At 35.7% G+C, this 26,922-nt stretch overlaps 7 protein-coding genes and 1 pseudogene across 10 annotated transcripts; 5 read left to right on the plus strand and 3 right to left on the minus strand.

Annotated features, from left to right (window-relative positions):
- Window positions 1–558: 558 nt before the first annotated feature.
- Window positions 559–1,883, plus strand: ubc-24 (UBC core domain-containing protein). The gene is made up of 6 exons (NM_063368.5): window positions 559–1,028; window positions 1,070–1,165; window positions 1,209–1,304; window positions 1,348–1,441; window positions 1,632–1,714; window positions 1,757–1,883. Exons 1-6 carry the CDS (start codon window positions 969–971, stop codon window positions 1,808–1,810), a joined length of 483 nt encoding a protein of 160 aa, NP_495769.2. The 5' UTR covers window positions 559–968; the 3' UTR covers window positions 1,811–1,883.
- A 757-nt stretch (window positions 1,884–2,640) lies between these two features.
- sra-13 (Serpentine receptor class alpha-13) lies at window positions 2,641–4,193 on the plus strand (the record flags this gene model as incomplete). Of its 2 annotated transcripts, NM_001027015.1 has the most annotated exons (5): window positions 2,686–2,931; window positions 3,083–3,304; window positions 3,354–3,553; window positions 3,808–3,994; window positions 4,041–4,193. In NM_001027015.1, 5 exons carry the CDS (start codon window positions 2,686–2,688, stop codon window positions 4,191–4,193), a joined length of 1,008 nt encoding a protein of 335 aa, NP_001022186.1. The 2 variants fall into 2 exon arrangements, with proteins under 2 accessions (NP_001022187.1, NP_001022186.1); NM_001027016.3 differs by lacking the exon at window positions 3,354–3,553 and having other exon boundaries at window positions 2,641–2,931; window positions 4,041–4,167.
- A 3,433-nt stretch (window positions 4,194–7,626) lies between these two features.
- On the plus strand, window positions 7,627–11,813 carry efl-3 (Transcription factor efl-3). The gene is made up of 8 exons (NM_063370.8): window positions 7,627–7,744; window positions 7,790–7,922; window positions 8,197–8,370; window positions 8,467–8,597; window positions 8,665–8,964; window positions 9,070–9,599; window positions 9,653–10,063; window positions 11,427–11,813. The coding sequence occupies exons 1-8, from the start codon at window positions 7,655–7,657 to the stop codon at window positions 11,458–11,460; spliced, it is 1,803 nt and encodes a 600-aa protein (NP_495771.2). The 5' UTR covers window positions 7,627–7,654; the 3' UTR covers window positions 11,461–11,813.
- A 760-nt stretch (window positions 11,814–12,573) lies between these two features.
- Window positions 12,574–14,782, plus strand: fdgt-2 (Major facilitator superfamily (MFS) profile domain-containing protein). Its single transcript, NM_063371.5, has 6 exons — window positions 12,574–12,738; window positions 12,783–12,936; window positions 12,980–13,134; window positions 13,359–13,921; window positions 14,235–14,384; window positions 14,434–14,782. Exons 1-6 carry the CDS (start codon window positions 12,619–12,621, stop codon window positions 14,708–14,710), a joined length of 1,419 nt encoding a protein of 472 aa, NP_495772.2. The 5' UTR covers window positions 12,574–12,618; the 3' UTR covers window positions 14,711–14,782.
- A 121-nt stretch (window positions 14,783–14,903) lies between these two features.
- F14E5.7 lies at window positions 14,904–15,112 on the minus strand (annotated as a pseudogene). Its single transcript has one exon. A coding segment is annotated over exon 1 (209 nt).
- Window positions 15,113–15,401: 289 nt separating this feature from the next.
- F14E5.8 (IBB domain-containing protein) lies at window positions 15,402–17,010 on the plus strand. The gene is made up of 5 exons (NM_001444159.1): window positions 15,402–15,434; window positions 15,713–15,805; window positions 16,109–16,166; window positions 16,664–16,779; window positions 16,865–17,010. The coding sequence occupies exons 2-5, from the start codon at window positions 15,719–15,721 to the stop codon at window positions 16,967–16,969; spliced, it is 366 nt and encodes a 121-aa protein (NP_001431033.1). The 5' UTR covers window positions 15,402–15,434; window positions 15,713–15,718; the 3' UTR covers window positions 16,970–17,010.
- A 1,898-nt stretch (window positions 17,011–18,908) lies between these two features.
- On the minus strand, window positions 18,909–23,814 carry F14E5.2 (Golgi apparatus protein 1 homolog). 2 transcript variants are annotated; one of them, NM_001381525.2, is made up of 12 exons: window positions 23,746–23,814; window positions 23,611–23,699; window positions 23,270–23,564; window positions 22,882–23,201; window positions 22,745–22,831; window positions 21,835–22,535; window positions 21,166–21,786; window positions 20,994–21,114; window positions 20,342–20,571; window positions 20,100–20,291; window positions 19,577–20,037; window positions 18,909–19,528 (listed from the first exon to the last, which is right to left on the minus strand). In NM_001381525.2, the coding sequence occupies exons 1-12, from the start codon at window positions 23,792–23,794 to the stop codon at window positions 19,251–19,253; spliced, it is 3,444 nt and encodes a 1,147-aa protein (NP_001367096.1). In that variant the 5' UTR covers window positions 23,795–23,814; the 3' UTR covers window positions 18,909–19,250. The 2 variants fall into 2 exon arrangements, with proteins under 2 accessions (NP_001367096.1, NP_001022087.1); NM_001026916.7 differs by having other exon boundaries at window positions 18,910–19,528; window positions 20,988–21,114; window positions 23,746–23,811.
- Window positions 23,815–24,914: 1,100 nt separating this feature from the next.
- Window positions 24,915–26,886, minus strand: acp-2 (ACid Phosphatase family). The gene is made up of 9 exons (NM_063373.8): window positions 26,780–26,886; window positions 26,643–26,735; window positions 26,503–26,595; window positions 26,331–26,456; window positions 26,191–26,277; window positions 26,004–26,102; window positions 25,696–25,950; window positions 25,208–25,441; window positions 24,915–25,156 (listed from the first exon to the last, which is right to left on the minus strand). The coding sequence occupies exons 1-9, from the start codon at window positions 26,867–26,869 to the stop codon at window positions 25,007–25,009; spliced, it is 1,227 nt and encodes a 408-aa protein (NP_495774.1). The 5' UTR covers window positions 26,870–26,886; the 3' UTR covers window positions 24,915–25,006.
- Between the last annotated feature and the right edge of the window lie 36 nt (window positions 26,887–26,922).

The raw sequence follows: 26,922 nt of genomic DNA on the forward strand, positions 1-26,922 counted from the left end.
CAATTGTCAGACTATTTCGTTGGCTTAACCCAGGTAGAAGTTACATAGCATCTGCTTTGTCCACTGGAGGGCATCCTCCCCCTTAGATGTCTATGCTTCTACGCACCACCCGCTATATTGCTTTTCGGGTGAAAGTTTTGGTATAAGGGACGCCTTCTAAACCGATTATGAACATGACGATGAACAGAACAGTAAATAATAATTCTTGAAGAAAAAAAACGAGGGAAAAATTGAATTGAAACTGAAAGATAGATAGATGATGAACTGAAAAGAATCAAACGATGAACAAAAAATGATCAAAGGAGATGGGAAGAGACACATAGGAATTCAGAAGGAATCTGAAAATCCAATTGATATTTATATGAAATTATGGATTGTCAAGAGATAGATTGATGTTCTGATCTACTGCCATACAAACATTTTTCCATTCCGATAGTGTGGGCGGAAGAGCTTTTCACATTTTTCAGAGCAGCAGGATGATAAATGAAGGAAGTGAATTTAACAATTTCAAGGAAACTTTGGTATAGTCAAGGATGAAAGGAATTTGGAAATAGTGACGACAGTTTGTTATAGATTTTGATTAGGCGAGTTTTGGATTCAGAAAAATGCATTAGAATTATGGGAAAAATTGTGTTATTTTGAAATTTGAGTTATTTTACTTATAAAATTTTCTATCTGCAAGATATTTTAAGTTAAAATAAATAAATCCATAAAGCTTTCAAGATTTGGACATAATTTGGTGGCTGAACAAGAACCTAACTTTAAATTCCAGGTAGCTTTAAGAACATAAATTATACTTTTACAAAAAAAAGTATTCCTAATATTTTTTGAAATGTTTTTTATTTATATAATTGAAATCCTTAATTAGCTTTTCTAATTTTACGTGTTCTAAGTTAATCTATCAATTTTTGATATCCATATTCTAATTATATCCATATTCTGAATCATTCCTACTTTCATTTTACACGATGAGCACACTTCAAGCAGCTGCTCATGGAAGAATTGTTCAACTATCTCGTATCAGAAAGGTACTTTTGAAAATCCGGTCAGTTTCTTAAGCGCTTTTCAGGAAATTGCCGATCTAGCAAAAAATAAGCGACGTTTTATCAAGGATTTCCGAAAAATTGAAAAGTGCAAGGATATCTTCCAATTCAAAATTATTGGTGTGAGTCTAACTTTCACGTTTTCAGAAACATTTAATTTTTCAGGATGGAGTTCTGTACAAGAATATGATTTTCACATTGACTCTAGATGTGAATGTCGAATATCCATTCAAACCTCCATATTTGAAATTTTGCCATAATGTAGAAAACGAGATAATGGTATTTCCAATGTTGAGTTTTCTAGGTCTATCATCCAAATGTTGATCCAGTTACGTGTGAACTTTGCTCGCCCATGCTACTTCAAGAGAATTGGAAACCGGAGACCACCATGGAAGATGGTAAATATTATCAAATGTTCTGCAATTTTACATAACTACGTTTAATCTGCCATTGAAAGAAAGATATCGAAAAGACTTTATACTTTTCCTACAAAATTTTTAGCTGACAATTTAGAGTTTGATATTTGTTGAACTCTATCTAACATGAACATTATAATCCCAAATTTCTTATTATTTAATTTTCTTTCAGTCCTTCTGAACCTGATTGTTTTGCTCAATGAGCCGGATCTCTCACGTCCTGTGAACATAGACGCCGCCCACGATTATATCCATGTAATTTTTTGGGTTTTTGCACATTCATTTATTATTTTTCAGAACAAGGTGGAATTCGTGAAAAAGTCCACCGAATTGGCAAAGAAATGGAATTGAAGAAACTGATTTGTGATTAAAAATACTGAAATTTTTGTATAATTTTATAGAAAATAAAGTCAATATTCAGTTGTTTTACTTTAATTTTTCTTTTCGAATCGGTTATGTGTTTTCGAATCGGTTACTGACAGTTTTATGGTTCTGCCGGTTGTTTTCCGAGAAAATGTTGGGGAACAGGTGGATTGATATTTGATTGGATTTTCTCAAATTCAAAAAGTGATTGAATTTCTGAACTGGCAAAAACAAAAAGTTGAAGAATTTTTGTGTTCAAAACCTTTCCATTTATATATTTTCTGAACTTTTGATTTAAAGTTCTCAGACTTAAACTGAAATTCAGTTGAATCATTAGTTGCTTGTCACTTTTTACTTCTGAAAAAAAGCTTAACGAACTAATCCCATATGACTTGAATAAATTTCGCAACTATTATTTTGTCATTTTGAACTTTCCCTATTTGGTTACACAATCGGTAAATTTTTATTTATAATATACTGCACAATCAAAAATCTCCTGCTAGTTGACGCATGCCTGTCTCCCGCCTAAACCTATGCACATTTTAATTGAACTTTCTACTAGTTATAATGAGATGATGGGAAAATATTAGAACATAGACAGGCAGGAATGAAGCAGCCACACGCGCCCAAAAATTTGTTTTCATTTTTTCAAAACTTCTGAAAAGCTGCTCTCTCGAAACATTTATCCAGTATTATAACAGAACTTCAAATGTTCTTTGGCTCAAAACATGTATTTTCTCCAGTCAGCCTTTCCTCATAATTACTAGTTTCAGATCACCAATTTTCCCATAAAGCACGTCTTCAATAAATGAAAAAATATGGCAACTCCTTCCTCAACTAACTCAGATATTTCCACTACTCAAATGGCTATTATCAGTTCTGTCAACCGGACATGTGCTTCCGAATCTCTTCTTGAGCTGTACCGTTCATATAAATACATTTTAAGTACTTCGTTTAATATAATAATTCCAATTATTTCTTTATTCTTTCTGGTATATGCAATCAAGCAGTTATGTGCACAGTCTATTATACAATACTCGACAAGAGTTCTATTAATCACTACAATTCTGTTTGCTGTCTGTCATCAAATCGCCTACTTTTGTTTCAAGGTAAGATGTATCAAGTAACTGATGAAGTACTATCAAATCATTGTTGTAAATGATCAGTGACACTATCACAAATGTGTTCCATTTTTCGATTTTATTCGGAAAATATTAATTTTAAAACACATTGGCTTACTAACTATTTAAACTGTTTCAGGCTGACCTACTCTACACGATGCTTTTCAAATTAGATCAACCTTGCAATCTTCAACATTCTTCCTATGATTGCCGGTTTATCACAATTGCAACAACAACATCCAACTGTGGGATGGCTCTTGTTCAACTTGCAATGTCTATTGACCGAGTTTTTGCACTGAAGTTCAACAGAGTTTACTACAAACTCAAATCGATTCCGGGGATAACTTTAGCTTTAATTACTGTAAGTATATAGTCCAAACCTGGAACATAAAAGTTTAACAAATTTCCAGCTTTCAATAAGTTTTTCAATGTTTTTCATATTAACTATTGATGATCCACTGTCAGGATACGTAAATCATTGTGGTTTCTATCCAACATATTCTCAAGATAAATTTCATATTTTTCTTGACGTCACTCTTTACTTGGCAGTTTTTAATTTTGTGTTTGATATTGGATTGATGTACTATTCATATCAGGAGATTCTTTGGAAGTGAGCAAATCAGAATATTTGAATATAAGATTTGCCATGTTCATTATAAATGGCAGTTTAGGAACAACATGTAATTGTAGGCTTGATGTTCTTGAACTTAATTGATATATAGAAAACTCATTGAGAGCTCTTGAAGAACAAGTGCACAGACTGTAAACTTCAATTTTTTAATGACTATGGAAACTTATTGTTTTAAAGTTCATGTACATTCAAGATCTTCACTTTTTATACATTTTATAAATAAAAAATTACAGGCGGTCATATAGTTTTGTAAACCGATTCCAATCACGAATTTCTCTCAAATGCACCCAGGCAATTTTTATTATCTCAATATGTCAATGCATATCCAATGTTTTATATTCTGGGCTCCTGTCACTTCTAATGAAGTTGGGAAGATATATGTCATCTGCTGATTACAACCTTTCCCTTTCTCTAGCATACGTGGGTTGTTTTTTGTCTGAAATAGCACATGATTCAAAATATTTAGACCACACCATATTCTTGCTTGATTCTTCCTATACTTATTTGTAAAGTGCTCGAGTATATTAAAAAACAAAGAACGGTTGGGATATTGTCATTACGGAATCAAAAACAAAGTATGGAGGGACATATGGCTATGATCAATTCAGCGTGGAAATAAACTTCCGAATAAAATAAATTTTAAAGTTTTTGTTTTGTTTATGAGCGTTACAAAAAAATTACTGGCTACTTGAGAACAATTCGTTTAACTTTAGAAATTCAGTAGTAAAATCTAAAACAAAGTCATTAGTTGACAGTTATCTGCCATAAAACCACAATTCCGGATCATTAACCACATTGGTTCACCTTTCCCTCCCACCAAAACACCCAAAAACCGGATTCGGATATCCACCATCACAACTGACATGCGCCATGTCATGTGTGGCTCATTAGCTCAGTGTGACCGATTGTTGGGCGCCAAAGGATCGCCGCCAGCAGTGTGACTGTACATGTTCCAACTCATCAATCACACCGAGGACAACATATCAAAGCAGCGAGTGTTCGTTTGCAAGTTTACATAAGGTATGCGCAGCCTTTTTTTCTAATTTGAAAAATGAGAAAAATTGCCGCGCAAAAAATCATTAGGAGCGAGTGCGTGCGCCCTTGGCAGTGCTGTGCCGCGAACGTAATTCATCTTCATTTTTCACACTGTTCTCGTGCTGATTCAATTGAGACACTGAGATAAAAGACAAAGTGGCGCCCATTTGAACTTGAATTGTTTAAATCTGACCAATCGCCATTTGAAATATGTACATGTCTTAGTTTGGGTAGGAATTGAGTAGAAATTTAGATATATAGGATTAAATGGGTTTTCCGAAATTTTCAAAATTATTGGTCAATTTGAAAAGTGAAAACTAAGACATTTGGTCAATTTAAAAAGTTCTATGAACAAAGTTAATTTCCAGAAATTTTTTAAATATGTCTTCTGGCCACTAATCAAATGTCCCAATGTTTCTGAATCTGAAGTATTAAAAAAAATCTTATCGAGCTACTGATGTTGTTAAGTAAGTATTCATTGTAGTAGGTGATGAGTGTGTATACTTTATTGCCACGTCATAAATGATGAACAGGTGCCTACCATCTGCTGGACAGAGCAGGAGCTTCAACTGTTCATCCCCATGTCTCTGATCATAAATCTATTATTAGGAATGATTTAGGATTGTGACACAATACTACTGTCCGGAAGACATTTTGACTTTTTCATTCCTTAAGCCAGTTTAGCTTCTCAAGGTTATACATATGTGGAAGGCAATCTTCTTTCCCTCTCCCTCGCCACCTCAATTATCCGCTTCTTATCCTATTACGGTACGAGCACCTGCCATCACAGTTTCCTTCATTTACCCGCAGCAGCTTCATTTGAATGCAACAGATGCTCGGCATGTCCGCAATCTCCGTCTCTTCCAATCATACACTCTTTAAGTGAGCCAAAAGGATGACTGACACGCATAAATAAAGAGATGGTTGGGTATGAACTGTATATGGAAGGGTCGCATGTTCCATTTGTTTATGATTAATTCCGAAGATATGCAGATAAACAGACATGCCATGGTTACTCGATATAATGACTGATGATTGCTTTTCTGTCATTATTTGAATATCTTAGAATCTGGGGGAAACAGTTTATTGACAGTTTGCTGCAATTAAAGATTGAGGGTGGCTGCTGGAATATTATTTCCCTGGTGGTTGGCCAGTTTAAATGTGGAACTGAGAACTGCAAAATTATAAACGTTCAATACTTGGCCGTTGCTTTAACAAATTTCTCTAAGTTTAATATTGCGATTATAAGAGTGTAGACCATAATAAAAGGTGTTAATGTTTCCTTTTCAGTGTTACCCTCGGCATATCCTTATATTAATAATTATTCTTTCAATGTCAACAAATTACGGATTTCTATTTTACCAATCAAACAAAATTTTACTTCAGGAGTTCAAATCCACAAAAACTCAGAAACGAATTCAAAAGAGTTTCACTGACGGATCGCGCATTGTAGATACCCCTCTCTGTTTTGCATCTCATTACCGTATCATTGATCTCGGGAAACGATTGCGCACGGATTTGGGATGAGACATAGAAAAGAGATGCTTTCATTCAAATATCGTCTGTCTCCCGCACCAGACGATGTATGGGCGCGCGCGCGAAAAATATGAGAAAACGACAGTGAGAAAGAGAAAGTGTTGAACAGAAAGGTAAAAGAGACAAATGAACAAATGCTCTGGGAACTCTTCGATGTGAAGAGTCCTCCTGGGAGTTGCGTAACTAATTGAGCTACTTATGTTATATTTGGTGACGTGGCATTGCCCATCTCTCAGAGCTCCTATTATCTTTTCTTGCATTTTTGTTCCCTATATCTTTCCTTATAGATCCCATCTTTACAACTATGTCCATATGGTTCATATTCATATTTTGAAAGTGATACCGATTCGTCATTTGTACACAAAAAAAGACTGAGGCAAGTGTTTTTTCTCTTAGCGGGTGTGCCGTCCTCAAGGACACAACGGCTCTTCTCACTTTCTGTTTCAATTTTGGTTTCGATTTTTTTGAAAAATGGTTGCACTTTTGTATTATGTGTTTTTCTCACAAAAATAGTGTTTTTTCTAAAACGTTTTGGGAATAAAGCATCTCACAAATAAAATTAATTGTTGTAATTATCATATTAGATACGCTATTTTAAGATTTTCAACAGTTTAGCAAATCATCAAAAAATCATCTAACTGAAAACATGATCTATAACATGATATTGATATATGAATTTTCCATCTCACCTTTACCAACTTTTTCATTTTTTAAAAATACTTTTGTAGGAATACTACTCTCATTTTTGAGAAAACATCAGATATGCAAATTCTGAATTGAAAACTCTTTTTTTACTTTTCGGGTAATTAAATCGGTATCATCTAATTATATTATTGTATGTCTTTACTTAGAAACACAGTAGTCAAGTAAGATTAAATACTGATGCTATCTGGAAATTGCCTGTCTAAGTTCTCATTCAAAACCTCAACATTTCCCTCACCAACTGATAACACCTGAACCTGGTCAACAAATACTCTGTGGCGCCCTGTCGTGTCCATCTCGCCTCTCACTCCTTTCTACTCTTCCTATTCCTATTCAAAATTCGAAGGCGCGAAGCGTTGGCTGTCCCTCCGTCCCGTCCACAGCTGCCCCGCCCCAACGTCTGTTTCCTCTTCTCTATCGCGCACTATCTTTGATTCTCTCCTCCGCCCCAGAGACTGTCTTCGTTCTGTCCGTGGGCATAGGAGACACACCACCTTCCCTCACCAAACACACTCACACCACACACACACCAATCGCCCTCGGGGAGGTTAATCCGCTTTTTGTCCGGGTCTGCTCTCATGGCATAGTTATGGTTTTTCTTATTCTATGTAGTTGAGATCTAGAATTGGAAAAACTTTCTATGATTTCAGACACATTATTTGGCCACCGTTTTTTATAATATAAACTTCAAATATTAGGATCTGAAACTATTTTCACTTTCTCTTTTTCTTCTCTTACCTTTGTCACTGAATTCAATTCTTCACCGCCAAATATTATAGATCCATCTGGTAATTGAGCTCAACAAATATGACAACTATCTTCGGCTCTTCAAACGCAATGTTTCTGAACATTGAAGCCAACAAAGAAAATATTCCACCCGGTACTGAATTCAAAAAGGTACATTGAATATTCTTGAAATTCGTAGATATATATTGTTTTCAGGAATCCTTCGTGTTACCAGAGCCACGTGTAAATCGAACAACAGATCCAGATCATGAAAATTTGCTTCCATCTCCTGTTCCAAGACCATCTCCAGCCATGTCACAACTCTCCGATGCTTCATTTCTTTCACAAGGTGAGTTGGCAACGGACACTTTTTTATTATCGTTCTACATTTGGCTCAAAAACTCGCAAACATATACACCGGTCACTATTGATAACATTTGACCATTTCTCTGTGTATCACTCTTTTTGGATGCTATTATCGGCTTAGAAGTCATTAGGCAACGAGTTTTTGACAGGTCATATAATGTTACAATTTAAAATCGTATAGTAGGAGCAAGCCATTCCTGAACTCGTATCCTGATAAGATAAAATACAAAAATGGTCAACTAAAGTGCATGTTGCAGACGGAGGAGCGGTCAACACAAGTGCCGACGAGGCAGATGACGATCTAGAAGTGACATCAAGAAAAGAAAAGAGTTTGGGATTGCTCTGTCAAAGATTTCTGATTGCTATCAATGAAGAGACAGTCGGCTCATCAACAAGAGAGGTCCATCTGGAGACCGTTGCAAGGAAAATGAGTATGTTATAAGATAAGAGATATGGGCCAGTCATCGGTAGAAAAAATCAAAAATTCAAAAACTTGATTAAAGTGAAAAAGAACCTATGAATTTCAGATGTTGAAAAACGACGAATCTACGATATTGTCAATGTAATGGAAGCGCTCGACGCCATGCAGAAAACTAACAAATCATACTATCAATGGCAAGGATTAGAGTCTCTTCCAAAGCTCATGTTTGATTTGCAGGTAGATTTTTATTTTTGTGAAATCATGATACTTCATATTTCATTTGGCTAAACTGTACATTTTTCAGAACGAAGCAGTTGAAGAAGGTCTTCCAGAGCGTGTGCTTCGAGTGGAACAAGCAATGTGCTCTTTCACTGAGTTGTCATCACCACGTGGCAAACAGGGCTTCAAGGATATTGTCGGCTCTTTTGTTTCATGTACTTCAACACCGACCACTCCAAGTACTTCATTCGATTCAGTGACCGTAAAGATGGAGCCGGCTGGATTACTAGAAAAACGATCGAGAGTTGACACTCGTGACAGACAGGGAAGAAACTCGTTGGCTCAGCTGTGCAGACGGTTTTTGATGGTTCTTTTGAGCAACCCGGTTGGTTTCTTCTCTAAAAAATTTCTAAACCTGCAATTTTCAAAATAAAATCCTTGTTAAGCTTAGATGTTAAAATTTCAAATTTATAAATACTGTGTTTTTCAGAAGAATATCCGAAAAGTGAGCCTCGATGTAGCTAGCACAGTTCTCATCAAGGATCCGGAAACAGAAGGTTTTGAACCACCAAGCAGAAGTCGATGCAGACGCTTATATGACATTGCCAATGTCCTGGTTGCTCTTGGGCTCATTAAAAAGGTTCATTACCTTTTTGGAACAAAGAAAATCCCGCTTTTCGTTTACTGTGGTCCTGAACCTGATCAAACCGGAAGCTTCGATGTTTTCCAATCAGTTGAACGCCTTCTGAGTAGTTCACAAAATGTTCCACAAACTCCAATTATAAAAGCACAGACTGACAAAATTGTGCAACAAATCGCCGGATTCGGGAAGAGAACGCTCTCAGAACAAAATTTAACAAAACCAAGCGGGAATACTCCAAAAATCGCAAAAATCAAGTCAGCAGCTGTCAGATCATCACCAATGTATATGGAAAATAATTTGTTTATGTTCGCAGAGGTGGTTACTGCTGAGGCTGCAGCTGAGAAAATGAGATATGATGCTTTTGCTCAACTTTCAAGGTAAATTCCTGCTCATATTTCTACTATTTTATAAACAAATGTTTTTATTTCAGAACTATTTTGGGATCAGTAGCATCAATTAATTCATTAAATGCACCACTTACATCTTCACAGCATCCAATGACATCCAGGCTTCCACCTCTTCCAATGGCTCCTCTTCAACTTCCCAAGCTTCCAGAGATTCCAAAGCCACAGGCTCAAAAGCAGTTTACATTCCCAGCAACGTCTAGGCCTCGATTCAATTTCCCTGACTATACACCTGTGCAATCGACAATACGCCCACTCGTATCTCAGATGACATTTCCACAAGAATCTTCGCAACTTCACAATTTAGACGTCAAGCCAAAACATTTGATGTCCAACATTCTTGGCGAATCGAAGAAATTTAAGAATAATCAGAATACGTTCGAGCACACGACATCTTCCGCATTCCAGGTGGTTAAGAAAGGAGAGACACGACCAAAGTAAGTGATGACATCTTTCTTATTATAATTCTGTACATCCAACGTCTTCTGTCGTCATCTATGTGTGTATGTGTGAGGCGACAGACGGTGTGTGATTGCGTAACGGAAGAAGTTTGCGCAATTCGGGTATTTTGTATGGTTAGAGTGTAGGGGCAGACGAGGAGAAGAGCATCTTTTCACACTATGCAATGATGACGTCATGTAACTGGTAACATCAGATTCGCGGATTCTGATAGTCTGTGCAGAAGGTACGAGATTATGAGAAATTGAATAAAATGGGTAGCTCGAGGGACTATTCATAGTTTCCAGATTTTTTATATTCACTAATAATTGCTCACTTCCTCGCATTTCCTCACGATATGTACATAGATTTAGTGAAATTATATGGTGTACTGTAGAAATGAAGGGATTTGGTGAGAAAACTTTTCGACGATGGCGTGACTTGATAGAGGTAGGCGCTGCTGAGAAGATTAGATCTGCGCCCTTGCCTTCACCACGCTTTTTGAGTGACTGAGTGACAGACACCCATAAATTTTGGATTGGCGATGGAAATAGTTGGGTGAAGATCGGGTTACCGTAACTATTTAACTACTTTGCGTGCACATGACCTTCATCCCTCTGGATAGAACCATGGGCGGTATGAAAAGAATAACAAAAGAAAAGGGAATGGTCGACAAGAATGATCGAAGATGTTCCGAAGAGAAGAAGAGGGTGGCTGATTGCACAAGCACAAAGAGAGAAAGGTTCTGAAGAGCACTGGGCATTGCGCAACTTGCGCGCAGATTGGCCGGACGAAAGAACGCGGTTGCTTTAGATGAGAGACAGAGAGGAACCATTCTTTTTTATGTGATTTTTATGTTTGTGGGTAAGAGGAGGATACGTCAATACAAATACAATACTTGTTGATTCGAATATTTCTCACCAGTGTCTTTAGAGGGTGTTCTAGATTGATCACAATTTTTATATTTTTTCTAGCAACCCTAACATTGTAAGTAGTCAAAATAATTTTAACACAATTCACCACACTTCTTTCAATTATAATAGTATTTCCTTTTCCAAAGTCTCCAATTTAGAAAATGGAGCTTTTATTCGGAAAATGATGTTTTCGCCTTCACCGATTTTCAAATTTTGGCGCATTTTGTCACCTTGCGAAACATTGGTCATCAGTTGAAAAATGACCATTACCTGAAAAAAAGTTGACCTTCACTTGTTTGATTAACATTTCCACATGCACATGTCCACATAGAGACAGGAAGAAAGAAAGAACAGCAATGGGGGTCCTATTATATAATTGGGCAAACTTGACCTTTATGTGCTTAACAATATTGAAGAGCCATCTTTCTTAACATTATTATATTTTCAGAAAAGTCTTCGGAGAGATTCAAAACCTACAGTAACTTCAATCCATCTTCAACATTTCTCCATTTCTCATTTCCCATTTTCTCATGTATAGCTAGTCCCATTTCTCAATCTCTTTTTTCATGTATCATTTTCTCTCGGTTTCAGACTCACCACCATTCTCAACTTTTGAATTCAATTACTTTCGAAACTTAATCATTTTCTCAGAATTATCATGTAGATCTTTCAATCTTAAAAAAATATTTTTCTGCATCTTCTACACTACCCTCTGTCCATTTTCTTTCACTGTTCCTCTTGGTATCTCTCTACGATTGTTTCCCTCAAATTGCGAGTCCTCCATTTCAATTTCTTGTAATTTATCATTAAATGACTATAAATTTTTTAACAACGTAAGACTAGAAATTTCGAAAAGGGACGCCTCTTCGCTCGCCTTTCTTTCCATGATTTCCAATTAAAAGCACTTGGCGATTAATTTTGTAAGGGTGCAACCAGTTTATAGTAGAATCCACAAAAGATCGTGTGCTCAGGATTGAATAGGAAGTTAACATTTTTAGAGAAACCACTAGAGTGTTTTCTTAACTTTGGAAGCCTTTCCAAAGCACTGTGTATTAATTTTAAATGTTTTTTCTTTCAAAAGTATAACCAAATGATGTCATTGACACCTCCTCAAATACTTCAAATACAGAACACCTACACATTCTCATTTGAACTTTCTTTGCGGTAGCATCGACGACCTTTTTTGGTCTCTTTCTCTCACTTTCAAGATTGGTGTAATTCAAAAAAGAAAAGCGAGAAATTTGCAAATGGCAACAACAATTGGCGCAAGACACTGGACGCTAATCAAGGGTGACACAAGAGAACGAGATGAAGATTGATGGCCTTGGAACGGAAACTCATTTTGAAAAAAAATTTTGAATAATTAGACAATTAACATAGGTGCATGGGAAAATTGAAATCGGGCTGATCTGTTATAATAGTTTTTCACAGGAATTTGTGAAGAACATTTAGATTTTTTTGCCATTTAAACTTTCATACTGTTTTAATAGTATTCATTTTCAGGTTTTAATGGAATTCATCAATACCCTACACTGATAAATAAAACAAATTGTAGTCAACTCTGATAATGCTACTGATGGACAAAGTTCCTCCGTATTCATTTTGTGCACTTTGTTGCCATTTCTTGATTTGGTTTTTAAATGTCAAATAGATTGTGGCCTGTTAAACAAGTGTGTATTTTCGCACTTATTGCGTTTGCATCTAATTTTAATTATGGATTTTCAACTACCTATATCAATACATCTGTTGATGAATTTAAGGTAAATATGAAATACAAATAAATCTCTTCATATTTTTGTTTAAGACATTTTTGAATACATCTTTAAGTCGTCGTCATGTCATAATGACTGAAGAAAAATATGACCTAATTTGGAATGTTTTTCTGAATTGTTGGTTTATTGGATCATTTTTTGGAGTTTGGATTAACTCGATTTTTAGTGAAAGATTTGGAAGAAGAGGCACGATTTCATGAACTATAAAGGTTCAAAATATAGTTTTCAGTGGGCTTTTTGATTGGAAATTCGGTTGCATTCATTTCTTCAATTTTACAATGCTTGTCTCTTATTTGGTATTGTCCTGAACTACTGATCGTTTCTCGATTCATTACGTCAATTTGCATGGCAGCTACTTATCAATCATGTATTTTGTTTTTGCAGGTTAGTACCATATGATTTCTTGATATTCCATATCTATGGATTCTAGAATAATTTTAGGAAAAAATAATTTTGAGACGCAACATTATGCGAAAGGAATGCGAAATTCCAATAGTAATTTCCGATGGTTTATTTAGGGTTTTAGAATACTGCCATTAATTAAAAATTATATCTAGTTTCAAAGTTTCTCTATTTATCTTGTATTTCTGATATAAACATATTTTCAGGAATGCTCTCCAACACATTTACGTGGTAGTTTTTCATTTCTCAGTGAAGTATCATATTCATCAATGACAATGGTTGGAAGTTTTCTTGGTCAAGATTATATTATAGGATCACATCTTTTCTGGCTCTGCTTCTTCGTTGTACCATTTTGCCTTTTCTTCACACTTATTCTTTTCATACTTCCTGAAACTCCAAAATTTCTATTAATTTCGAAAGATGAAGAAGAAGAAGCTATCAAATCTGTAAAATATTATCATGGAGATGGTACAGATGCAAAACAAGTTTTGGAAGATATTCGAAAAGAGGCAGAATGTGAACAAGACTCGAGCAAATCGACAACTTTCCAAAAAATGAAGGAATTGTTTACAGAAAGACATTTGAGAATGGCATTGATATTAAGTGTATCTGCATTAACCAATACTGTCGGATTATGGGCTCTTCTTTTATCCTCTACTTTCTTTCTAGAAAATGCAAATGTTGAGTCAGAAATTGCTGAATGGAGTACAACTGCAATGGGTTTAGCTTATGTTTCTGGAACAATTACTGGTGGAATTGTGATTGAAAAGTAAGGTTATATTTCATTTCAATAAATGTTACCACAGTATAACAAAAACAAGTTACATTGTTCAGAGTATGTCTGAATGTATTATTATTATTGTATTTGTGCATCAGTACTGTAGTTGTACTGAAGAAGGGTTTAAAATAATCTCAACGTTTTTAAGACGAGTTAGTGAGAATACGGTCGCAGTTAGGATGTTTGGACATAGTTTTATTAGATAATCGTGAACTAACTCACTATAAAAACCCGCTAACTCATTGAATAAGATAGTTTTAAACGTTCAAAATTTGAAGACAAAATTGTATGAATAAGTTTACAGAGTTGGTCGACGCAAGCTTCTCCTTCTCTTCACATTTCTCAATAATTTAGCTCTAATTGCATTCGTATTCTTCGCAAAAATACGTATTCTGATTGACCCGATGAAATACGGATGCCTAGTTGCATTGATCATCTACGGTTATACTTATGGGTGAGGTTTTTCAAATATATTTTGATTTAATCGAATAATGAAATTTCAGAACTGGAGTTGGTCCAATTTCGTGGTTTATATCCTCTGAACTGGTACCTCAAAAACATCGTAGTATTGCTCAATCTGTGGCATATTCAATGAATACTGTAATGGTGGTTATCAGTACATTTACAGTATTACCTCTATATTCCGTTATTGGTAGTTATGCTTTCCTTATTCTATATTCAATTCCTTCATTTATAAGTATGCTTATATTATTTCGCTACTTACCGGAAACCAAAGGACGAGAGATTCATGATATTGTGAATGAACTTAAAAAAAAATGAAAACCTTTGAAAACGTTCATACGGCCGAAATTTTACTTGATCGAGCCAATTGAACTTTTGTTAAGACTTACAGAAAAGTGAGAGATTTTGTTACAAAAAAGTGAGAAAAAAGCGAAAATGAACAGGAAAAAGAAGAAAAATACACCCGAAGTATCATATAAAAATTAAAAAGATTGTTTGACCTGGCGGAACTTTTTTGCAAAAACTCTGAATATCCATGGCACATGCTTCGTGCAAAACAGGATCCAAATGAATATCAACAAGAGATTCTTGAAGACGACGAGCCACTTGCTCAGAGCATTGCTTATCTCGAATGAGACCCTTGTTAAAATCATTTTTCAAACATTATATGACATTGTCGAAATGTCCTCCTGATTCCATGATGGTAGCAAACTCACTTCGTGTAAGTGCAAGTAAGATCAGTGTTTGTTTCGATATCAGTCTGTTTCGTAACGGTCTTCTGTATAACTACAAAAAAGAATAAAAAACCGTATCACAACTGAGAAAAAAGACAAAACTTATTGAACAGTGTTCCTTTCAAAAAATTATTTTGTAAAAAATCGAGTTTTTCTCCAAAATAACGCACGCAATCAAAAACAAGAAAACTAACGTGTTCTCCTGGGCGTGGAACTCCTTATCAAGATTACCATTATTGTCTGTCAGAATTGATATTTCAATTATTTCATATCTAGACAAACCCGGGTGTCTTGCATTTATTAGTACTGTGAGTTTACATACAAACGAGGCTTACTCAGATAACATAGAGTCACCTCTAATTAGCAAAAACCCATTTCTAATTAGCTATTTCGACCAGTTCTAAAGTCACCGTAATTAGAAATGGTTTTTGTAGCTTTTCTAATTAGAAATGACCCCGAGATAAGTGAAATATGGCATTTTCTGGGTTTTCTAGTAAGAAATGATCCCGCACGTAGTGATTCCGCGTTACAAGCCAAATTCAAATTAAAAAAGTATATTACACAATTCAAGTTACATTATTTTCAGGAAACAATGGCGAAGAGCAAAGCAGAGATTCAAAAGGAGGAAAGAGACAACAGATATGAACGAAGACTTCTTGAAAAGAGAAAGAGACATGAGGTGAGTAACCATGATAATAAATAATCAAGTAAGGGCTATAGATTTATAAATTCTGGAGTTAACAGTTTCGAAAAAAAGTAGTTTTCATATGTGCGAAGGAATATCAAAAATAGGGGAATAGCCTAAACGAGTGAGAAAATTAAATGTTTGTTATTTTTTCAAAAATGTCTGCAGGGCCGTTATCCTTTCAAATGCACTCTATCAAACATAGATCATATCCATCATATCTTATCCAGAATTTATATCATATCCAAGATTGAGAGCGTTTCAAGGAAAATCTCAAACAACCATACAATTTTGTAGATCGACAACAAGGCCTCCACTTCTTCATCGATGGCCTCTGCAGCACCTGCACCACCAAGTTTGTATTTTTCATATTAATATAAAGTGAGCCACGCATAGTCGTTTTTAGGATTTTTGCCAGATCGATGTCGCGCAAACAGACTGTTTTTTTTTCTTTGAAAGCCGTGCGTGACATGGGCCACGGATTGTAACGCCGCGCTGGATGGATAAAAATTTATTCAGTTTTTTAGCCTTTACAAAATATGGTTCGACTACTTTCTTTATTTTTACATTTTTATAGGTGCTCATTGAGCTGAGATATTTTGGGTATAATCGGAAAATCGCTGATTTTGGTCATTTTTCTGCACTAAAGATTACACAAAAAGTTCAGTATTTAGATTCATTGTTGAAAATTGGGGATGATCTACAGATACATATCGCCGTGTTCAAAAACATTTTCATGTATTTTTTATAAAGCTATAAAAGTGGACTTTTACAGTTAGGTTCGCCTCCCGATTTTTCACATTCCGCTTTTTAAGGCACATTTTAGTGTTTTTTCAATTATATTCTTTTCAGTGAAGAATGGGAGAACACGCAAACAGCAAAAACTTCAAAATTTGGCACTTGCTCGAGAGAAACAACGCATTAAGAGGGCTGCAGCAAAACATGTGAGAAACAACGATAATAATCAAGTAAGGGTTATGGTTTCATAAATTCTGAAGAATTAACAGTTTTGAAAAAAATAGTTTAAAATTTTAAAACTATCAAATTTTGTAGGTCGACAACGAGGCTGATCGAATAGATGAAGGTGCCGCGAATTCTGACGCTGGCAAAATTGGATTATTTCAAAAAACGGCCTGTAACTTGGCTGAACATAATTAAACCAAAAAAATTGTACCTGATAAAATGCGGAAAAATATCTTGCAATTATTATTCTTTAACATTTTACTTCTGAAACTCAATCGACAAAATTTTTAGTGGTTTTTGGTAAAATGACTCTGTGTAACTCGACAAATAATTGGTACTTTGCAATGAAAAGTAATGCAGAAAAAATAAAAAATATTTCTAATCATTTTGTTAGTTGAACATTTGTTTCCTAGATGTTTATTTTTCAAGATACGCCAGTTTGAAGATACGCAATTTCGTGAGTTCAAAAAGTTATTTGGTAAACCGAGCCTGGGCTTGCAACTTTTGCTGGCAAGTATTATTTTAATGAGAATTTAGAATGTTGTATTGCCTAACTATTGAATTGTAGAAAATTATAGTATACTTCTATAACGGTTCAATAAAACAATAGTGATGTACTGTGGGCACAGGTGTCACAGTGGATTTGTAGTCCAAAATGACTGCCTGAAAAAACAACATTATTTTTGAGCTTCAAAACTAACTTGCAAGTAGGTCAAAACGTTCAGACTGAGCCAGTCTTACTCCACCCCCACTACCATCCTCACAAGTGAACGAATTCCGTCAACTAGGTATAACTTATTCATTTGTACATTGAACATTTGCTGCAGCAATGCAAGTTCTTGATGATATAACAGCTGAACTAGCGAATCTAGATCATCTTCGTAAACGTTCCATCCGTGAAATACAAAATACATTGCGAAAACAAGAAGATATGGAATTAGATAAAGCTGCTGAAGTCATAGTAAATTATCAAGATCCAAGAGCGCACTATATTTTCAAAGTTCAAAAATAACTTTGGTTTCCATTTCACTTTTTTTCTGGAAATATCCTTTATTAACCAGACACGAGAATTTAGGGTTTTTGAGCCAACCCCGGTCTTGACACGACAGATTTTTGTACAATACGAACAGGCGTGCGCCTTTAATGAGTACTGTAGGTTCAAACTTTCGGAAATTTCATTAATTTTTCATAGTTTTTCGATGAATTGTTTTTTAGCTAATCGAATAAACAAAAAATACATACTTTTAACTAACACAAACAGTAATAAAAACTGAAAAATAATTGAAAATTCCGCTAAAAAAAACTTGAAAAAAAATGTGCTACCATAAACCTTTTTCCCGCGGTGAGACCTTTTTAGAATAAATTCATGCGCCTGTAGGAAGAGTTTTCAGAATACTGAAATTAATTCAAATATTATACGATATTGATGAGTCTGATGCACGTTAATTCCAAAATTTTATTGAATTTTTGTATGTCGTCACGACTCGTCAGTTTCCGAGAATTTTGAGTTTTGTTAAGAACTTATTTAGGTGTCAAATCAGTTATTAATTTTATTCATTCAGCTCTGAAGCGTCAAAAATAATACTTACAACTTATCATGATGAAAACTTTAATTCCATTCACCAATTCAGAGTCTGAATTTCAGACTTTAGTTGCAATGACATCAGTACATCCGATTACTGTAGTTCGTGAACTTATACAGTTTGGATACGAGCCTTTCCCAACAACTTGTGGCCGGAAATATATATTTTTTGGAGAAGAAATGGCATTTCTTCCGAACATCTTCAGTTACAGTAAGAAAAGTCTGATCCCCTTATCTTATTACCTTTGTTTCAGTGAACACTGAGTGCCGCGTGCCAAAACGCCGTTTTTTCGAAAGGGTTCGCCAAATTGCCGAGGTGATTAAAATCGCACCTTATTGGGAAACATTACAAATTTTGGGTCAAATTGAAGGAAATTTATTCAGCTATCAGTATTCGATAGAAGAATGTACGTATGACGTGGCAGTCGCGCGAAAAGCTCATGTAAAAGAGCGCTTCATGTGTTACCATACTTTTGGCCCACCCTGTATTTCGCTACTTACCGGAAACTAAAGGACGAGAGATTCATGATATTGGGGATTGTGAAAAAATAAAAACCCTTGAAAACTTTTATACGGCCGAAATCTTACTTGATTGAGCCAATTGAACTTTTGTTAAGACTTACAGAAAAGTGAGAAAAAAAGCGAAAATGAACGGGAAAAAGGAGAAAAATACACCCGAAGTTTCAAATAAAATCTTTGAAAAAAAAAGAAACACAACCATAGTATAAGGGATGATTTCAGAGGAACTTATTTGACTGTCTCACAGAATAAATTAACTTATTAAACAGGAAAACATAAAGACGAACACAACCAAAGTATGCAATCAAGTGATAAATATTATGAAAAGATTCTACAGAAATGGGAGGTGGGAGTACATACAAGACCTACAAATAATTAACGGTTTTTCATCTCGATGTATTGCTTCTTGGAAACTCGTCCACAACAGCATCCAATAAGAAGAATGAAAACGATAAATCCAGCAAGATATCCCAAAATGGAATTTCTTTCTGGATGTTCCATAACAAGATTGGCAAATGCATGCCAAGAATCAGGTAGAGCCATTTGGAACTCGGAGTGAGCTTTCATCCACAACTTGTTTCGATCACTCAGTTTTGTGCTGCATTCCTTGGATAGTTCCTGCTTGTCAGCCGAATCCATGAGACACATAACAACTGCAGAATATGCATTCATGAAAAATTAAATGATTTTAATCAACTCACTTCTGCTGTGGCCTGGCGGAACATCTCTGCAATATCTCTGAATATCCATGGCACATGCTTCGTGCAAAACAGGATCCAAATGAATATCAACAAGAGATTCTTGAAGACGACGAGCCACTTGCTCAGAGCATTGCTTATCTCGAATGAGACCCTTGTTGAAATCATTTTTCAAACATTCCATGACATTGTCAAAATGTCCTCCTGATTCCATGATGGTAGCAGAACAATGATCATTAATAGTACTCTTGCAAGCATTGTAGAGTGGTGGATCGAGCTGTGGATCAAATTCAGCTTCAACTATAGCTCTCGAAACTTCGGCAGAACAACGTGGAGAGAAGTCAATGTGATTCTGATCCGATATCGATTGACGGAACTTGTCTCTGAGACAAGATACGACAACTCCATCGAGAACTGTTTGAGAGTACTGAGGCATGTTAATCTTCTTCATATCCTCGGGACAACTGAAATTTAACAATATCAAATATCGTGACTTTTGGGTTAGTTAATAAATCAAGCTACTTACTATTGTTCAGCTTCCTTCCTGCACGAAGTCAAAAGCTGTGGTCGAAGACGAACATCTCTTGCTGATTCTTGCATTCTTTCTTTAACAATCGCCTTGCATTCTCTCTGAAGCAAACGAACAATTTTTGTATTGGTGAGGCATTCCAAGACATTTTCAGAATCGCTATTTGCACAGAACTTTCCAATATCGTATCTTGAAAATCAGGTTTAGAGAAAGCTGGGGTTTATATATTATGTCAATACCTGCATTTCTTCTGCAACTCGTCATCCATAGAATTATCGACAGCCTCGATCTTTTCTCTATAGAAGATCATCGATTTGCATTCTGGACCAAGATGCTCGAAATTCAAGCGAAGACATTCAATTGTATCTTCGAACGTGTCGGCTTGATTACATTTATACATCTTAATTTCCTGTTCGCATTTTTGAGACAATTTGGGATCTGCATCAGCCATGTGTTCCTTGTCATCAAACTAAAAAAGAAGAGTTAGTGATGTTTTATTTCTGGACAAAATTGGTAATGCCGCGTTCAAAATGAGAAAAAAACCCAAAATTTTTCAAAAAACATTTATCTGAAAACTAAAAAAAGGGATTTTCTGCGTTTTGGACGCGGTATAAAAGTTAAATTTTTTACAAAATTCTCTAAAACGCATGCCAAGCGCCATAAAAATGATACGAACAAAACAGTGGAATCAGCAATCAACAAAACCAAACGAGGGACAAATTGCTAGTGAAGCCGAATTGGATTGAATTTTTAAAGTGAAAAATGTGATAGTGACTCAATAAGTAAATTTTTTAACATATGAAATTTCATGCAATAATTCAACAAATTTTCAATCCAATTCTCATGCATAAAGAACCTGACGGAACGACACCGAACAAAACTTACTTCTACCTGTTCTTGTTGAAGATAAGCCACTTTGAGTTGTTTCTTGCAGTCGTCTGTCAAATCCTTTGGCGATCCCAAAACCTTGTGCTCGAATCGGACTTCCGAAAGACAGCGAATGATTTCTCCTCTGAAAAATGTAAAATAGTTTCTCCTTGTTTTTTAATTTACTGTAACTCACTTATCGTTATTATGACCTTTGCAACTTTGTTCGATATCACTAGCACAAGCCTTTTGGAACTTATAACTGAAATGATAATCCCTCAATGAAATAAGCTCGAAATGATTGACATAGGATCGGCATTTGTTATTCATTTCTTTAGCATCCTTATTGTTCACTAGGCACTCCAATACATCTCCGTGATCAATTTCTTCATTAGCAAATTGCGCACAATGAGTGGAAATAACTGGCTTGCAGGCCTTGCTCAAAGCTCTATTCAATTTAGTGTCCTTTGCTTCCATTTCTGTGAATTTTGTTAGTTCGGCGAAACATTGCGGATGTTTTCGTTTAAAGTTGTCAGTTTCAAAGTTTTGTTGGAGACACATCATTTCTTCCGATGGTTTGACGTTATGGGAACAGAATTCTGAGAGCGCTTCACGACATGAATCCTCAATTTCCGGAATTAAATTGACACGGACGGCGCGAACATGAAGGAGTTGTCGAACTTGGGTTCCACACTTTACTGAAAGTGGATTTTGTTCGTCATATGCACTTCTGTAGAGACAGGCGAGCACTTGCGGTCCACGATCGACAGTATTATCAGAATTATGTTGTTGGTGCCAGTTATCGAGGGCGGAACATCTGAAATTTTAAGTTTTTTTAAATCAAGCTATTATTAAATGAACGTACCTGCTCACGGCTTCTTGATGACAAGCTTCATATAATTGTGGATCCATTGTCCAATCTCTAGCCATGAAATATTGAACTTCGAGCAGACGTTTTTCACATTCAGGAACCATATCAGGACTATCCACATTTCTCATGAGGCATGTTAAAGTAGCAGTTTCTGAAACTGCGTCTTGGGCACAAGGACCATCAATAAGACTTCTGCACGATCCATACAGAACTTTGTCGACTTTATAGTTTCTTCCGATATCTGCAACTTTAACGACTTGTTGAACAGCTTGAAGACATTGAGCTCCCAGTTTTAATGTTTCATTTCTGGATTCAGCATGCTCCATCAAACAGTGCAATGTTCTTCCTTCGGCCTCGATATCTCCACGTGGACTACACCATTTATCAATTTCTTGTGCACAGTTGAGTACAAGCTCTGGAGCCATTCGGAAGTGCTGCATCATCATTTGACGATGAGTAATCATTTCATGAGCACATTCTTTTGATGGTTGAACTTCCTTGTGTTCTGGTTGATTTGCTCCATTTTCAAGACACAAAAGGATCCATGCCAGATGGAAATGAGCGGCTGATTCAATTTGGTTCTGTGGTTCACACTTGTATCTGGTCAATTCTGGTTGACAAGCTTTTGTGAGTGGATGAGCCATACGGTAATCTCTTCCCATAAGATATGCTCTCTCGGCAAGCAAATTTCCACACTGAAAATTTTATTAATGTATAATTTTGAGTCGTTTTTTTTCTTTTTTCTTGAAAATATGCGATCCAGTTGTATAAATAAATGGATTACGGAATCTAAGGATTGTAATTTTTGCATTTTCAAGAATTCAATAGTCAAAAAAAACTGCACCTGTGTAAATAAACACATGAGAATTTTCGGAAAAACTAAAATATTCTGATAAAATCTCACCTCTGGATCCATGAATTTATCATTTCTATTCATCATGAGACATTCGAAAACCTTTCCTTCGCCAGATGGAACATCTTTACAGTATCTCTGAAAAAATGTTTTGCTCATTTATAAAATTCAAACTCCTAAAAACTTACCTCTCTGTCTAATCTGCAAGCAAAGAAGAGCGGTCTGTCTAAATGGAAATCATCAGCCTGCATCTCTGCAAGTCGGAGAACTTCATGTTTACAATCATCTCCAAGTATTTGCAATGCATCTGCTTGAGTCTTTGCATTTTTCACAACTTTATCCAAAATACATTCCAAAGCCATTCCTTGCGTATGTGCGACACGAACACCTTTGTGTGCTGGATCAGGAGTAAGGACGTTGCATTTGAATTTATCGAGAATAGCACGGCATTTTGTTACGAATGGACCAACGAGACGGAAATCCGAGAAAGCTAGTCTCTCTGTTCTGGCTTCAAAACGAAGAGAAATTTAAATGTATTTTGATGAAATTTTGTGTTTTTAAAATTACAATACTCACCTAAAAATGCGTGGCATTTTCCAGTCTCAGTAACATTTTTTGTGAATTCCATGAGACAACTGAGAGCAAATCCAGGTTGAGTTTGAGATGTACAAAGATTCATTGCAGCATTTCCCTTCAACTCTTCCTCGCAATATTGTTTGGCCGCGGATACGAAACGCTCGTCTTGTGTTATTTTGACCTTGAAATCCCAGACAAGTTGCTCACACTGTTCGGATAGAGTCGCTGTCTCAGAAAATCCGGCATCTTGAAGGCATTCAAGAATCGACATGTCGCTTGTTAGATCTACATCAGGCTGAAATATTTTATTTGCCTATCAATAGCTTTAATGTCAAACTCACTCGGCTACAATGTTTATGAATATCTGCTTTGCATGCATCGAAACTGGCCAACTTCTTATCTGGATCGTTCGCTACGTTTTGTTGTTGAGCTGAAATTTGAATTTATTTTGAATCAATTGAATATTCCTGACATACCTGTTGTCAGCCAACAAACCGACGCGAGTATCAGTGGAAACCTCCACATATTTCAGGTTCAGGACCCTGAAAATAAATTTTCAACGTGTGCAAATAGAAAAACATTCTGAAAGTGACGTCATTTGAGAAAAATGTCGAATTTTAATTGAAACGACAACAATTAGGTATATAAAAATGTGGTGAAAAGTGGACAAGTGTGCACACAGAAACCCTCTTTTTTGTCGGAAAATATAGAAGATAGAGAAAAAGACTTGAAAAAATAGAAAACGGATCCTGGAAAACAAATAGAAATCCGTTGGAACCTGGGCACGGAAACTTGCGGACCAGTGGTGTTTGCACACAATGCGCACTAAACAACGCGCAAACTATTGTCAGAAAACCTGACACGTCATCTTATTTAATGAAAATACTATGCCTCTGTAATTAAATATTATTTTTTGAGAATTCAACTAACTTTGCCTGAACTTGAAAACTGAGAACAAAAAAATTTCGTAATTTTTGCGTCAAAACTACAGTACCCGGTCTCGGCACGACAGTTTTTGTTAAATGCAAAAGGGCATGCCCCTTTAAACAGTACTGTAGTTTCGAATGTGTGTTTTTGCGGACTTTTATTGATTGATTTGAATACCGTATTCTTAGCACAAAATTTCGCATTTGGGGAATAATAATTAAACTTTTCAAAATAAATAATGTCCATTTTTGATGCTAATTCTCACAAATTTAGGTAGGAAAAAATACGCTAGAAAAACTAATGATTTGCCGAGAAATTACAACCGGGCCACGTGGCTATATTGTTAAAAACAAAACGCCCTCCGTCCACCCGAAACAATATTTTTGAGATAATATTATCGAACAGAACAGGCCGATCGGTAAACTAGGCATAAAAGGAGAGAGGACGAGAAATAGAAGAGAACAATGCGCTCAGGAAGGTGAAGAGACTTGTTTTGTCTTCTGCAGTCCGACAGAGAAAACTTACGGCATCAAGAGAAGGAGGATCTCGACGAATAGACCGATGCCCATTCGTCGTATAGTCGGTTAAGTGGAGATGACGAATTAATCGGACGAAAAAAAAAACGAAGAGAAACTTTTTTGGTTGTTAGGCTACGGAAGTTCAATATGCAAAGCTAGGTCCTTTTTCCATCGAAACCACAATTTATACTTGAGTATTTCACGCGGAACCTTCATTTAAATGGAATATAAATATCAATCGATTCACTTCATTCGCATGTATTTACAGAAAGAAACAGTATCAACTAATTGATTATTCTGGACCAGAGAATTCCGATACATGAAGATCTCTTCTAATATTATTAGGTGGAGAGCTTCTCGTGGTTCGAATCTTTAAATCAGATGCTTCACAACTCTCAGCTTCACCTTTGTTTCGATAATCATCGCAGCAGTCGAGGAAATCCTGAAATACATTTTTAATGTATGAATGAGAAAACAAAAGTTCAAAACAAACCTGTGCCAAACATCGTTCTCTTTTACAGTTTCTCACAAATTTGGTGACATCTATTAGCTCATGATCCTCGGCAGTGATCTCTTCTTTTTTATAGAAAACTTTCACAAAATATTTTCCATTATCCTTCCACGTTTCAAATATGATCATTGAGTTGTATTCGGGATATTTGTCGAGTCCAACAGTTTGTTCCAACACATTCAATGAATCGAGCACTCCCATTAGAATCCAGTCTTGCTGAAATATTTTATTATTAGGATTAATCAGCAAATACTGATTTTGAACTTGGAAATAACTCTAGAAACTCGAAAAAAGAGACACCAATGGTGTTTTAGATTAACCATATCATCCAAAAACCGAAAAGACATCCGAAAATATAATTCGATACAGAACGCGAAGAGGGCTAGTAAGGAGGCGAGTGACAAACGCCCTCGCCACGCCTCGACCTTATCGACATATCTGAGCCATGTTGTGTATATGATATAACATACCGTAGAGTACACTGCCAACTTCTCCCTTCTGGATACTCTTCCATCACTCTTGTGTTTCTCTTCTTTATCCATGTATATCTTATTTTTAATGTCCGTTAGCAACGTGTTCATAAGATTTCCAAATTTGACCTTCATCATTCGCGGGTCATGATGATTACCAGTTCCTGTGATAAACTGGGTCACATTCACATAAATACCCATGATTTCGTTTATATGTTGAGCGATGAGTGGTGGAAGAGGAATTCCATTTTTGTACTGAAAAAATAAATAAATGAACAGCTTAGACGCTGAATGAGTTTAAAATAAACCTCATTGATATGAGCTTCAATGGTGTGAAAAGGGTATTGCTTGAAAACTGGGTGAGTATATTTAAGACAGTTGGCAATGAATTCCTCGTAAATCGTCCACTGAAGAATAATCATTTTTGAAATGTTTGACTTTTAATAAAACTTTATTCAAATCCAATACCAATCTGAAAAGCTCTATATATCTTACCGGATGAAAACTTCCACCAAAATCTGGGCATTTCTCTTTGATCAGCTCTAACTCTCGGGGACAGTTAGCTTGGTCGTAGTTTAGTAGCTGAAATAAAAGGATAGATTAATCAGTTATTTTTATTTTCAATTTCTAAATACATTTTCTCCGATCTCCTCTGTAAGAACAGGAACATATAAATGCCTAGATGGATCTTCGAACATAGCCGCACCAACGGTTGACGCTGAGCTTAGACATCGATTTTTGTTTACGGATCTCCAATACATCTGAAATTTTGAAAAATATAATAAAATTTCTGAAAAATAACGATACCTGACGTGGCTTCAAATTTCCATCAACAAATTTCGAGTCTACATATCGAGTTTTTAAGAATCGTCCCAATCGAAATGAATTTTCGAAGCCTCTCTGAAATTACTATTTTCAAACTTAAATTAATAAAATAACAGTCTTACATCAGTCAATTCTCCTAGACCTCTTGGAAAGTTTGCAAGATAAGCAGGATCGCTGAGACTATTTGATGGGGCACGGGCTCCATGACGAAATAGCTAAGAATATTTATGTATGTAAAAGACGGATGACATTATCTTACCACTTGTGTGTAAATCCGTTTGGGGTTTTCAGAAAGTGCGATGGCGAATTGAACAATCAAACAAATGAACAAAAACCATGAAATCTTCATCTTTTGATTTCTCACTTCTGTAATATTAGAGATATAAAATAAAAATACATGAA

The sequence above is a fragment of the Caenorhabditis elegans genome, chromosome II, assembly GCF_000002985.6.
Source record: "Caenorhabditis elegans chromosome II".
NCBI lineage: Eukaryota > Metazoa > Nematoda > Chromadorea > Rhabditida > Rhabditidae > Caenorhabditis > Caenorhabditis elegans.